The sequence below is a fragment of the Scyliorhinus canicula genome, chromosome 9, assembly GCF_902713615.1.
Source record: "Scyliorhinus canicula chromosome 9, sScyCan1.1, whole genome shotgun sequence".
Lineage (NCBI taxonomy): Eukaryota > Metazoa > Chordata > Chondrichthyes > Carcharhiniformes > Scyliorhinidae > Scyliorhinus > Scyliorhinus canicula.
Window position 1 is genome coordinate 50401528 of NC_052154.1, and position 14727 is coordinate 50416254.

The 14727-nt window shown below is 42.7% G+C and overlaps 1 protein-coding gene across 3 annotated transcripts in view; it reads right to left on the reverse strand.

Annotated features, from left to right (window-relative positions):
- The window catches only part of znf423 (zinc finger protein 423), a 423129-nt gene that overhangs the window by 214786 nt on the left and 193616 nt on the right, over positions 1–14727 (reverse strand). For all 3 annotated transcript variants that reach the window (XM_038806675.1, XM_038806674.1, XM_038806673.1), the window contains exon 4: positions 477–3712. In XM_038806675.1, coding sequence (XP_038662603.1) covers positions 477–3712 — 3236 coding nt within the window. The remainder of the gene's footprint in view (positions 1–476; positions 3713–14727) is intronic.

The window sequence follows — 14727 nt, forward strand, 5'->3', positions numbered from 1 at the left end:
CCATGATAAGTTGCCCTTAAGTGTCCAAAAAGGTTAGGTGCAGTTACTGGGATAGGGTGGAGGCGTGGGCTTGAGTGGGGTGCTCTTTCCAAGGGCCCGATGGGCCAAATGGCCTCCTTCTGCACTGTAAATTCTATAATTCTATGACTCAAACCCGGAGCTTTCGGCTCAGAGGCAGAGATGCTACCCACCGCGCCACAAGACCTTGTTTTAAAGTTATACATACTCTTAAATCAACTCAACTTGAAAATTCACCTTTCAGTTATTAATTGCACCGGTTGAAATGTTTTCAAGATTTTTTCCAAAAACCTGTATCTACACAACTAAATCAATAAAGAAAAGAACCACCCCCCCCCCCACCCCCCAAAGAGTGTATTATATTTACATATTTGCATACACTATCCTTCCTAAGGAATACCGTATTAATATTGATTTCTCTTTCTGTTCCTAATATTAATGAATTTTTATTTTCTTACCCTTGGAGCGGGTGATGCCTGCGATGACTTTTTCTGGCTACTTGTTTCTGGTGTCATTTCTCTATGGTCTATCTGAATGTGACTCTCCAAATCCTCCACAGTTTCAAACTTAACCGCACAATCAGGACACCGAAGACTGGCACTGGTTCGTTCATTGTTTTCCTGTTGAGTTACATTTGAAGATTGGCCATTGGTACCTCTATTCATGCATCCTGCACATAAGCCATAGGGCAAGCCATTGATGTCAAGTTTCACCAAGTCCTGTTTGCTCCTAAACTCTTTCAGACATAAAGCACACTTGTAGAGTCTCTGATGACTCTGATTATTTGGAGATGATGATGCAGAGTTTCCTGATAATTTTTGCATGTGGAATGTTCCATGAATTTTCAGCTCAAGAGTAGACGTGACTGTCTGCATGCAAACTACACAACGGAACCCCGTGAGAGAGTTTCTCAGGTCTGGATGCATCTGACAATGCTCAATGAATTCCTCCTCGCTCTGCAGTGGCATTTTGCAGATCCTGCAAGTTCCCGTATCAAGACTTTTGCTATGCGTGACCTTATGCTCAGTCAGTGTTAGAAGTGAAGGGAACCTCTCACCACAAATAGGACACATGTAGTGCTTTGCAGGTCCACGATGGGTCTGCATATGCTCTCGGAGGCCACTCTCCGAGAAAAAAGTCCTGGCACAGATGTTGCATTTATGGCTCCCCTTGATGAATTCAGCTTTTTTCCGTGAACAATCATCTTCTCCAGGTTGAATGTTGTGATCTCTCAACCTGTGATTCTGAAGAAGGACCTCCATAGTGTATGCTGCACCACAGATATCACAGCCATACATTGGTTCTGAAGCATCAATATCATCTTCACTAGCTTCATGGCTGTTTAGGGCTTCCTGGTTTTTCATCAATATGTTTTGGAGATCAGTCTCCACTCTTTTGTTGCACGATACAATACCATTTGCAGTACCATTTTGGCTACTGTTGTCAAACACACAGTGTTTCTCCCGCAAGTGCTTTTCTAGCAAAATAATAGCATGGAAAGCCTTACTGCAAAATTTACAGTTGTATTTTTTGCTGTGTGTTGTGATGTGGCATTGCAATTCCACTTCTGTACTGAACGTGTCACCACAGAATATACATTTACGGGCCTTTGCTGGATTGCCTAAATGGCTATGCTTGACGTGAAGCTGAAGATCTGCCTCCTTTCGGAAATCCCAATTACAGGCCGTGCAACGATACATCTTCTTTTCGTTACTATGCTTCACTGCCAAATGCACTTGTATGGAGACCTTGGAATCAAACACTTCTTGGCACAATGTGCAGTGATAGAGCACAAAAGTATGCATATCCAGCAAGTGCTTCTGCAGGTCATCCACTGAGGAAAATTGCTTGTCACAACTCTCACAGACATAATGAGTAGAGGTGGTCATGTAGTGTATGGTAAGGTGTTGCAATAGGGACTCCTGGGAATCAAAATCCTCTTTACACTGTGGACAAGACTGCTTCCTTAGAAGAATTTCCAGATGTGACTTCAGATGGCTTTGGAAACTTTCAAAAGAGGAGAATTTGAGGTCACATTGATTGCATGGGTATTCACCGTTTGATAGTGAAGGTACACTTGCTGACAACCTCTGTCTCTTGGGAGAAGAGACTTCTGCATCAGAAGAAACGGGACTGTGCTCTGACTTCGATTTTCGGCCACTGTTTACTGCGAGTGGAATGTTCTTATGGTTTTCCTTGATGTGCTTTGTGAGCTTAAGAATGGTTCCAAAAATGGGTGAATTGGTGCAGTAAGGGCAGGAGTAAACTTCCATGAAGGACTGTGTGGCTTGTAGTACTGGAGATTCCAGCTTGGGATTTCCTGCATTGCAGTGAGCCTGCTGAATGTGGTCTGAGAGTGAAGATTCTGTAAGAAATCCCAGTGAACAATGGGAACAGAAGAAAGTATGGTTTCCATCTTGAGAGAGCGCATTTGGAACACAATGTGTAATCCGTATGTGTTCCTGCAAACTATTTAGGTCTGCAAACATTTCTGGGCAGTAGTTGCAGTGAAATGTAGATGCACTGGTGAACTGCATTACTGGAAAAACATTATTTTTGTGGACTTTCCGGACATGCTCATTTAAGTTATACAAAGTGGGAAGTGAATCAAGGCAGAACTGGCACGTGTGACTTTGCTGAGGTTTATCTGAGTGAATAGTTTTTAAATGAATTTCTAGGACAGCCAAGCTACTGAAATCACGTTTAGAACAATATGGGCAGCTATAGGTCACTTTTGGTGACCAGGAGTTTTGGCTTCCTTCTCTTTCCAAGGACCCTGAAGGTTTCCTGTGACTTCTGGATGGCTTTAGGGTAGAATCTGGTGTGGAGCCTCGTTCGACTGAAGCACTGGAATCTGGGGTTGTACTGCTCATTGAAGCTGCACTTCCCGTAGCAGGATCAGGACTTATGCTATGATTACTGGAATCTGGTTGTCTGTGGCTATCCAAGTGGCAATAGACTTCTTCCACTGTAGGAAACTGTTCTGGGCACATTGGGCACTTATGTTTCTTATTCCCATGGGCAAGATCAATGTGATTGATCAGTGCATTTTCTTCTGCAAATACTTCAGGGCAATGGATGCACTGCAATTCTGCTTTCTCACAAATCTGTGGGTGATTTGTTGCTATATGTTTTTCCAAGTCTTCAGCTTGATTGAATGTCTCATCGCAATAATCGCAGACAACATCTTCTTTCTTCATTTCCTTATCAAGCTTGCTAACATGATCCTTGTTCTTCTTGTGAGCCTGCATGTGACTCTGTAATGAACTTGTGGAGGAGAACCCACGTTTACAAATTGTACACTTGAATGGCTTGCTTGAGCTGTGAGTTTTCAAGTGGATCTTGAGGTGATCACTGCGAGAAAAAGCTGCTTCACACTCATGACAATGGTACTTTTTGTCTCCCGTGTGAAGTTTGATGTGACGGTCACGACTTCGTTTATGTTTGAATAGACGGCTACAAAACGTACACTTGAAGGGAAGTTTGTCACTGTGGATTTGCTCATGCCTCTTAAGGTAACTCAAACGGCTGAATGATTTGTCGCAAAATTGACATGGGTAGGGCAAACCGGTCCCTCCTTCTTCATCCACAAGACCAAGATCACAGCCCTCTCCTAGCAGCTGGGAGGGTGATGCAACATCTTTACTGGAGGGCGATGAAGCTACCCATGAAACTTGTGGGTCATCGTCACCATCTGCAAAGGAAAGGAAGATTATGAAACTCAATTCCCAATTTACTTGATGAATAAGGGCAAACCATTTTAGACCATGCTGAGATGTTATCAAGCTAGCATTAACAATGATAAAATTAACTGTAACAAATAATATACATTTTTTCCAAATAGGAACTACTTCATGGCTGAATGATAGGCTTCAGAAAATTTCCCTACAATTATCGACACTTCCAAGTAATCTATCAAATCTGATTTCATTTACCAATTTAAAAGCATTAAAAAATGACTAAAATAAAAAAAATTATGATGTTTTATTCCCTTCATCAAACATATGGGTAGCACAGTAGCACAAGTGGATTAAACTGTGGCTTCAAAGCGCCAGGGTCCCCGGTTCGATTCCCTGCTGGGTCACTATCTGTGCGGAGTCTGCACGTTCTCCCCATGCCTGCGTGGGTTTCCTCCGGGGCCTCCGGTTTCCTCCCACAGTCCAAAGACGTGCAGGTTAGGTGGATTGGCCATGCTAAATTGCCCTGAGTGACCAAAAAGGTTAGGAGGGGTTCCTGGGTTATGGGGATAGGGCGGAAATGAGAGCTTAAGTGGGTCGGTGCAGACTCGATGGGCCAAATGGCCTCCTTCTGCACTGTATGTTGTATGTTCCATGTTCTATATCTCAAATGAAGAAGATTTAGTAACTGGATCCAGTGCTAGCAGTTACTCGGGGTGCCACGTATTCCAATACTCCATCCCTCTGTTTGGCACCCTCCCAACTGACAGCAGTTGAGAATGCTATCACATTGTTTTGTTTGATAACTGAATTCTCAAAATACAATTCAATTGAAATAATGTCAAAGTATGTCTGTGGAAATTATGCTGTGCTTTCACTTTAAATATCAAACAAATATATTTCTACCCAAGATACACTGTCATTGGTACACACATTTTTATGCAGAAGTACAGCAAATCCCCAAACCATCTTTCTTCCAAGGCCACTTGATAAGAAAATACTACCCCACACTGATCCCTAATGGCTTTTGCAGCGGCACAATATGACCTTTATTTTATAACAGCCTCTCTGTAGAATCAAATGTTGTAGACTCTTTAAATAGTTTTAATAAATGTCACTGCATCAACTTATTCTAGATATAAACACTTGGCTAATTTAGAAACACGTGCTTGTCCTGCATTTACAAACTATTATTGCTGCAAAATCCAAAATTCAGAAGAATGTAAAAAAAAAACACTTTACAGAGGATTAAGGTCATTAAAAAGTGCTAATCCTCTAAAATAGGCTTGTTCAAATACGGTAGCAAAGATCATGTGGCTTTTAGAATGCTTTTTCTATATACACATCAGGGAATTGGCAACTAGGGACGCTAATATTAAACATTTGCAGCAAAATTTATTACATACAGAAATGAAGCTGAACTACTGGCATCTTCAATGTAACTCATGTGGTACTGTTGGACCAAGATTGTGTGTGATTGTGTGTGTGTGATTATGTGCATGTGTGTGACTGAGTGTGCACACGATTGTGCGTGTATGATTGTGCGTGTGCCTGATTGTGTATTTGTGTTCAACTCTGCATTTGTGTGATTGTGCGTGCGTGATTCAGTGTGCGTTTGTGTGTGTGTGATTGCGTGTGTGTGATTGTGTGCGATTGTCTGTGTTTGAGTGATTGTGCGTATGGGAGTGATTGTGCATATGGGAGTGATTGTGCATACGGGAATGATTGTGCGTACGGGAGTTATTGTGTGCATGAGTGATTGTATGCGTGTGTGTGAGTGTGTGTGCACACATGTAGACCGTTAATCAGCAAATCACTTTTGCTACTAAAAATGTGAGCTACTTGGACCATTGTGACCACAATGATCTGAGTGATGGATATCAGTGTAACAGGATGTTCAGTGTACAGAGAAAATTACTGAAAAGCCGGACTCTCCTTACAATGTGGACCAACTGACTGGGTCTTGCTTAACTTTGGGGAAACTGCATTAGGCCTTCAGAGACTAAATTTATATGGTTATTAAATTCTTCATCAGATTTCTACAAGGGTAACATTTGTATCACACCATCTAAGTGTGCTTTTTAATTCATAAATGTGTACATGCACAAGGTTCCTTTTTCAATAAAAAATATTTATTTGCAACATCTCCTTTATCATTAGATAGTGAAAAACAAATTCCAGTAACAGAGCAACAGAATTGTATAGAACCACAATCGGTAACCTCGTGGTTGGGAATATATCCACTCTACCATTACCATCAAGCCGGGGAATCAGTTCTGGTTCAAAGAAGAGTGCAGGACAGCATATCAAGGGCAACACTAGGCATCCCTAAAAACGACGTGCCAACCTGCTGACACTGCAACACAGGAGTACTTGAATGCCAAACAGTGTAAGCAGCATGTAATACAGAGCTAGGTGATCCCACAACCAACGGATCAGACTTAAGCTTTGCAGTCCAGCCTCATCCAGTCATAATAATAATAATCTTCATTAGTTTCACAAGTAGGCTCACATTAACACTGCAATGTAGTTACTGTGAAAAGGTGACTACGGCACCTGTTTGAGAATTCCGACTGTCCAATTCACCTAACAAGCACGTCTTTCTGGACTTGTGGGAGGAGACCGGAGCACTCAGAGGAAACCCACGCAGACACGGGGAGAAATTGCAGACTCTGCACAGACAGTGACCCAAGCCGGGAATCGAACCCGGGTCGCTGGCGCTGTGAAGCAACGGTGTTAACCACTGTGCTGCCGTGCCACATGGTGGTGGACAATTAAACAATTAGCTGGAGAAGGAGACTCCACAAATATCCCCATCCTCGATGATGGAGGAGCCCAGCATATCAGTGCAAAAGACAAGGCTGAGTGCATGATCCATCTCGGCCTCTTATAGACATCCCAGCATCACAGATGTCAGTGTTCGATTCAATCCATGTGATGTCAAGAAACAGCTGAAAGCACTGGATAGAGCAAAAGCAATGGATCCTGACAGCATTCCAACAAGAGTACCGAAGACATGTGCTCCAGAATAGCTGCACCCCTAGTCAAGCTGTTCCAGTACATGTACAACACTGGCACCTACCCAGAAATGTGGAAAATTTCCCACGTGCGTCCTGTCCACAAGAAGCAGGAAAAATCCAACCTGGCCAATTACCACCCCATCGGTCTACTCTCGATCATCAGCAAAGTAGTGGAAAGTGTTGTCAACAGTGCTATCAAGCGGTATTTACTCGGCAAGAATCTGCTCAGTTTGGATTCCGCCAGGGTCACTCAGCTTCTGCTCTCATTGCAGCCTTGGTCCAAATATGGACAAAAGAGCGCAAACTCCAGGGGTGAGGTGAAGTGACTGTCTTTGACATCAAGGCAGCATCTGACCCAGTGTGGCATAAAGAAGCCCTAGCAAAACTGGAGCCATTAGTAAGATGCATGTCCAAAAACCCACTTAGCTTTCTACTTTTTAGATTTTCCAGTGTATAGCTTTTTCCGAGCATGGAAACAATATTTAGTCAGCAATTTAATTTAAAAGATTTACATTGATATATGCCTTTCATGACGACCTGACATCTCAAAGCACTTTACAACCAATTAAGTGCTTTTGAAATGCAGTCGTTGTTGGTACATAGGAAATGCAGCAGCCAATTTGAACACAGCAACTCTCACAGAGAGCAATGTGATCATGACTAGATAATAGGTTTTTGTGCTATTGATTTGAGGAATAAATATTGGTCAGGACACAGGGTTTAACTCTTCTTCAAAGCAGTGCCAGCGAGATCTTTGAGGACCTCCCTATGGGCAGACGGAGCCTTGGTTTTAATGTCTCATTCGAAAGATGACAGCTGCAAGTGTATCAGCCTCTCAGAACTGTGCTGGAAGGCAGCCTAGGCTTTAGTGCTGAGGTCCGAGTCGGACCTGAACCCACAACCTTCTGACTCCGAACAAGAGTTCTACTAATGCAGACACGGCTATCATACAAACTACCGAAAATACATAATTAGTTTAAAAAAAGAGTTTCTAAAACAAGCAAGTCAATGATCACTGTCCCATTCTGATAATGAAATTTACCAGGTATAATCCAATGTTTTAGCGAATTATTAATAACAATGATGTGGCGGTACAAATGGCAATGTGCAACTTGTGACAGCAGAAGCTTTGCAAAGATGAACATAAAGACGGACAATAAATGTATTTTCCTGACCCCCTATATGAAACACTGCACAACCCCTATCTCACTTCATAGGCTGCTGAAATCCTGATCCATTCTTTTGTTACTCCCAGATTTGGGTATTCCAACACCTGACCATTCTACCATCTTCCACCTCCAAAACTGAAGTTCATCCAAAATTTTGCCCATATTCTAAATTGCACCAAGCCCCATTCACCATTAATTCAGTGCTTGCTCCCAGTTCAGCAATGCCTCAATATTAAAATTCTCATCCCATTTTCAAATCTCTTCATGGCCTTGTCACTCCCCATCACTGCAGCTTCTTCCAGCTTGAAAACCCTCTTGCACTCCTCCAATTCTGGCTTTTTAAGCTTAGCCAATTTTTATTTATTTTTTTTAAATTTAGAGTACCCAATTATTTTTTCCAATTAAGGGGCAATTTAGCCTGGCCAATCCACCTACTCTGCACATTTTTGGGTTGTGGGGGCGAAACCCATGCAGACACGGGGAGAATGTGCAAACTCCACACAGACAGTGACCCAGAGCCAGGATCGAACCTGGGACCTCAGCGCCGTGAGGCGGTTGTGCTAACCACTAGGCCACCGTGCTGCCCTCGCTTAGCCAATTTTAATAATTTCTTCAGCCATTCCTTCAGCTGCTGAGACCCTAAAATCTGGAATTCCCTTCCTAATCTTTTCCCCCTCAATACTCCTATTTCCATCTTTAAGATGCTTCTTAAAACATAACTCTTAGACCAAGTATTTGATCATCTATCCTAATGTCCTCTCTTTGGCTCTGTGTCAAATTTTGTTTGATAATTCTCCTGTGAAGGATCTGGAGATGTTTTATTGTTTTTATTGTAATAAGGATGTATTTATATATGTGTGACACAGACACACAGCAAACATTATCTGCAGTATCTCTACCTTGATTGTGATGGCTTGTCAACTAATTGTCATGGTACTGCATTTTAACATCTAATTGATTTACACCTGAATATGAATCAACATGAGATGTGACGGTATAATTTAAGTTGTCAAAGCACATCAGTATGAAACATCATCCAGGAGACCATTTGCAGCCCAGTGCAAAACCTAATTTAAAAAACGCCTGCCAACTGGTCACGCTGACCTCAGACTGCAATACAATGTCAATTAACATTGCAAGTGGGCTGCTACCAGTCTCAGATCAAAGAGTTGCCATGTAACTGCAGCCTTGAAGGGTTGGAACATTTGGTTATGCATTGCTCTTTTAGAAACAGTATATAAAATATTTCTGTTTGGGCAGCTCACGGCGCTGAGGACACGGGTTCGACCCCGGCCCCGGGGTCACTGTCCGTGTGCAGTTTACACATTCACCTCCTGTTTGCATGGATTTCACCCCCACAACCCAAAGATCTGCAGGGTAGGTGGATTGGCCACGCTAAATTGCCCCTTAAGTGGGAAAAAAAATAATTGCATACTCTAAATTTATTTTTTTTAATGAAATACTTCTGTTGAGTCATATCAAGAAACATTCAAAGTACCTTTAACATAGTACATCCATATCAAGGCATTTCATACCAGTGTTATCAAATCAAATGTGGCAGCGAACCACACAATTAGGTATTACAGCAGGTGACTAAAGATTTGGTCAAAGAGTAAGTTTTCAGGAACAACGTAAAGAGATGATAGCGAGGCAGAGATGTTTATGGGCCGGCACGGTGACACAGTGGTTAGCACTGCTGCCTCATAGTGCCAGGGACCTGCGTTAAATTCCAGCCTTGGGTGACTGTGTGGAGATTGCATTCTCTCCGTGGCTGCGTGGGTTTCCTCCAAGTGCTATGGTTTCCTCCCAGTCCAAAGGTATGCAGGTTAGGTGGATTGACTGTGCAAAATTGCCCTTAGTGTCCAAAGGATTATGTGGGGTTACGGGGATAGAGTGGGGTCTTGGACCTAGGTACGGTAATCTTTCAGAAGGTCGGTGCAGACTCAATGGGCTGATTGGCCTCCTTCTGCACAGTAGGGATTCTATGATTCTGTTCTATGATTCTAAAAGAATTCCAGAGCCTAGACCTTGGCATGCCAGCTGTTAATGGAATGATCAAAATAGCACAAGAGAGCAGAATTATTGGTGTATAGCGGTCTTGGGTGGTTGGAGAGCTGTAGGCAGTTACAGAGTAGGGAGGACTAGGACCATGGAGGGATTTTAACTCAAGAAGGAGTATTTAAAAACTGAAGTTCTACATGACCAGGAGATAATGTTAGTCAGAGAGGGCAGGGATGATGGATTGATGGAACGCAGTGAAAGATAGGGTGTTGCAGCAGAATTTTGCATCAGCTGAATTTGATGGAGAATGGAAGATGGGAGTCCAGCCAGCAGAGTGTGAGGGTAGTTGAATATGGAGGTAGCAATGACATGGATGAGCATTTCAACAATAGATCACAGAATCACCAAATTGTTATGGAACAGGAGGCCATTCGGTAGGTCCGGTCCACACCTGCTCACCAAATGAGGATTATGACTTAAATGTCATTCTCCTGCCTCTTGCCACTACCCTTGTGCATTGTTTCTGTTCAAATAATCATCCAATGTCCTCTTGAATGCCTCGATTGAACCTGCCTCCACCACACTTCCAGGCAGTGCATTCCAGACTTGAATCGTAAGGGCCCTTCCTGTTGATTTCCTTATTTCTCATTTCTTTAATTTTGCTGTTATTTTTGATCCATGAATGTTAAATGGACATCTGCTTTTAAGGCAAGCAGAGTAAGTGCGGAGCTCAAACGTTATCAAAGTAGTACACTGTTTTGACTTTGAACAGTAAAACTCAAGACGTGTTGGCACCCGAGAGAGATCAGAGGGATTTCGTTAGCTGGTGGCCAATGAATTGGTCAGCAGGTTGTATTCTACCCGGTAATAGGCAGTGATTGGGTCCTACACAACTGGGAGTTTTAGAGGATGAAGGAAAGGACAGGAGGGTCCTGGACGCTCAAGAGAAAAAGCTGTGTAAGTCTCTCTCTCTCCAGAATAAAATGCAAGGCTGCTGTATTTGTGAATTTATGGAGAACCTGGGTGAATCCACAGCGAAAACCATTACAGACTGAAAGCATAAATCACGGGTTGAAAGCTTAAACTGAAGGAAGGTGTGCTAGAAAACAACCATCTGAAACAAAGACTCTTATCCTTTTTATTGTCATCATTTTTACAGCCCTCTTTTCCCTTCTGTATTTGTTTGTCAGTCTTGTGTGTGTGCACATAGAGGGTGGGGCGAAATAAAATTCCGGCCACGGTGGGGGCGGGATTTTCACCGGCCCCGGGCGATTCTCCGAGGTATCAGAGAATTTCGCCCCTGGTTTGTTATTGTGTAGCCAAGGGCTAAAGAAACTGTTAATTTCAATCGTGCTGCAACTCTAAAAGTAGGGCTGGAATTAGCCGTGCACTAGCCCAAGGGGTCATAGTACTGTGTGAAAAGGTTATTCTGGCATCACTGATATTAGGGAGGTAGACGTACACGGTCTTTGTGATCAACCAGGTATGAAGTAGGAAACTCAGCTCAGGGTCAAATAGTATTCTGAGTTTGAGAACATTTAGTTCAGCTTCAAAGGATGGGCACATAGTGGCTACAGAACGGAGTTTGTGTCCTTTAAAATGATTAAAAGAAATACCAAAGAAGAGTCATTTTCAGGAGAAAAGTAAAACTAATCATAAAATCTTTAGCAACATCCAGTAAGTTTGAGTTGGTTCAATGAAAGAACGATAGCTTGGGCTAGAAAAGATAATCAAAATGAGAGAGATTATTACATGCTATTCAAATGCAGAGTATTCCCACACTTGAAGATTGCAGACTTAATAGAACATTGCAGTAGCATTGAGCTAATTTTATCATTCAACAGTTCATCTCTTAATGATATTGCCTAGGGCAAAATATTGTATCGTGTTGCAGTACCAATGCCCAACGAAGTGATGGAACACAGGATACAGGCTGGGATTTTCCAGTCCTGCCTAAAGCCAATGGACCTTTGGCTGACTGGTCGCATCTCCTGTAGCGGTACCCACCATGGCGGGCTGGAAAATCCCAGTCATAGGGCTGGATTCTCCTGCCCCACCCGCTGCAAGAACACCACGGGCAAGCTGCATACAGTGGGGGATTCCATTGACCGTGGGTGGGATTCTCAGTTCGCCAGGCGGATGCGGCCGGAGAATCCCACCCATAGCTTCTGCCCATGCTAAATTCACGATCTCAGCTCTGTTGATTGGAGGTGAAACAGTTTGAACATGGGAAGAAGGAATTCTTTCACAATTTGACTTGTGGGTGGCTCACAGCAGCGTTGCTGGAGGACCGATAGCAGAATGTCCACTCCAGCTTCATTCAGTGATTGGGACACTGGAACTAATTAGTAGGATTCACATATATTCTTTAAAAAGACTTTTCAACCAAATACAAATAATGCTAATGCTGCCAAGGCCTGGAATCGGAAATTCCTGCCCGAGGTCAACAGATCTTTCAATGGAAAATTTATCACTATAAGTGCACCCCACCTGATCAACTTCAGTTTCTTCAAAGAATGGATCGACATTAGCTGAATGATAAAACTTTGACCTAATTTTTCCAACTGAGAGCAACTTTGAATTTTTAAAAATGAAATAAGGATTAACAAAGTAAATGATAATAATGATCTTTAGTAGTGTCACAAGTAGGTTTACATTAACACTGCAATGAAGTTACTGTGAAAGTCCTCTCGTTGTCACACTACGGCGCCTGTTCGGGTGCACAGAGGGAGAATTCAGAATGTCCAATTCATCTAACATACACGTCCTTCGGGACTTGTGTGAGGAGCACCCGGAGGAAACCCTCGCAGACACGGGGAGAACGTGCAGACTCCGCACAGACAGTGACCCAAGCCGGGAATCGAACCCAGTCACTGGAGATGTGAAGTAACAGTGCTAACCACTGTGCTACTGTGCTGTCCAAATGGTGTCCTTCAATTGCACCACCATTAACATATTGGGTAATCCCAATGATTAGAAGGTTAAGTGGACCAGCTTTACCGGCACTATAACAAGAGTAGAGCAGAGGCTGGGCGACCTGCTTAGTGGTGGTCAACTCCCAACCCATCAGTGCCTCCAAATGTCAAAATCAGAAATGTGATGGAAAATGCATCACTGAGATGCACGCGGCCGCAAAGATATTCAAAAGCTCAACATCATCAAAACAGTTTGTTAGATTGTCACCTCTGCCACTGGGGTCAATATCGATGCTCTTCAGCACTGACACAACCTGGCTTGAGAACATACTATATACACGATGCACTGCAACAACTAACCAAGTTTATCTCAAATACAATTCACAGCCGGACAATCTCCACCACCAAAAATAATAGGGGCTGCAATGTCAGGACTAAGTCACCAATCTCTTGATCTGGTCATCCTTCTATTGTGTTTGGGAAATGCTTTGCTGAATGCCAATATGGCTGCACCATCGGCAGCATATTATATAGCGCATTTAAAGTAAAAGGATAAAAAACCAAAGTGTTTCACAAGAATAACATCAAGTCACAGGAGAGATTAGGACAGATGACTAAAGGCTTGGTCAAAGAGGTAGAGACCACCAATACAAGGACTGCAGTGGTTCAAGGAGAAAGACCATCACCATCTTCAAAGGGCAATTTGTTTTGCACGATAAACATGACCAGCCCAAATTCTTACATTCCAAGAACGAATACATTTCGGTGGCGAGGATTTGTTCAATTGTAAATTTGCTAACCTATGCATTGTAATCTCACAATGTGACTAGATTTTTTTTGTTTATGCAATATTTAGCCTACAATAAATACAAATTTGTAGATTTTAACTTGAGAGGTTCAAACAGCAGGTATAGGTTGGAGAAGTAGAAGAAGGCAACACTGGGGGAATGTGTAGTGCATCCACAGTAAAAGGTGTGAGAAACACAGCCTTGCAATTAAATTATAAGGCCACCTGTTTAAAATTGGTCCACAGAGAAGCAACTGTCCTAGTGAAATGGGTTTCTGATATCAAGGGCCCTGCTTTTGCCAACTGGCAACACTTTTAGATAGACTAATAACCAGTGAGACCATTTTTTGATCAGTGACAGGAATGCCCAAATACCTACTTCATAGAATGCACAACTGAAAAATAACGTTTATAGCACATTCTGCTGCCCAGCAACTTTCTCTGCTTCCTGACCATATTATTCTCATAAGACACAAACAACCAAGGAACAAAGATATGCAGTCTGCTAACCAATTGGACATTTTTTGCTTTGTTGTAGATGTGCCCAACTCTTAATGTCAATGAAGCAAACAACTGAGAAAACTCACGCACCCGACATCCTTACAACAGAATCTATATTGCTCTGTGGGTTTTGTGGAGTCCGGTTATAAATCTGGACTTGAGATTGGCCAAGAAATTCAAACTTCACATTCGGCAAAAATTAAGTAACAAACCAGGATTCTATATTACCTTCAAAATAAAGTGGATTGGACACAAACACAAGGTAACTTACCTTTTTGGCTAAATCGAAGAAAATTAATTTTCCAGGTTAGTAACTTGATACTATAGTAGCCAAAGTGTTCAGCTTACTTTTATCTGTGATAACCCTCACAAGCACCTGAGGGGATCGCTGATTGAGCTCCCCATGTGCTTCATAGAAGACAAGTTCCCATGGCGGGCGGGTGGGCTGACCGCCCCCCCCGGCTGGGGTTTGTTTGCAGAATCTTTAAACGTAGCTTCCAAACCAGGACCAGCAGTCCCCTTTCATCCTGGTCTGTGGTGTTTGTTTTGTGTGTCAGTTTAAAAGAAACCAGTTTGCCCTTTCACTCTGCAACTCCTGAAATTATTACATTGGCGACGAGGATCAAGAATGGCAGCCTT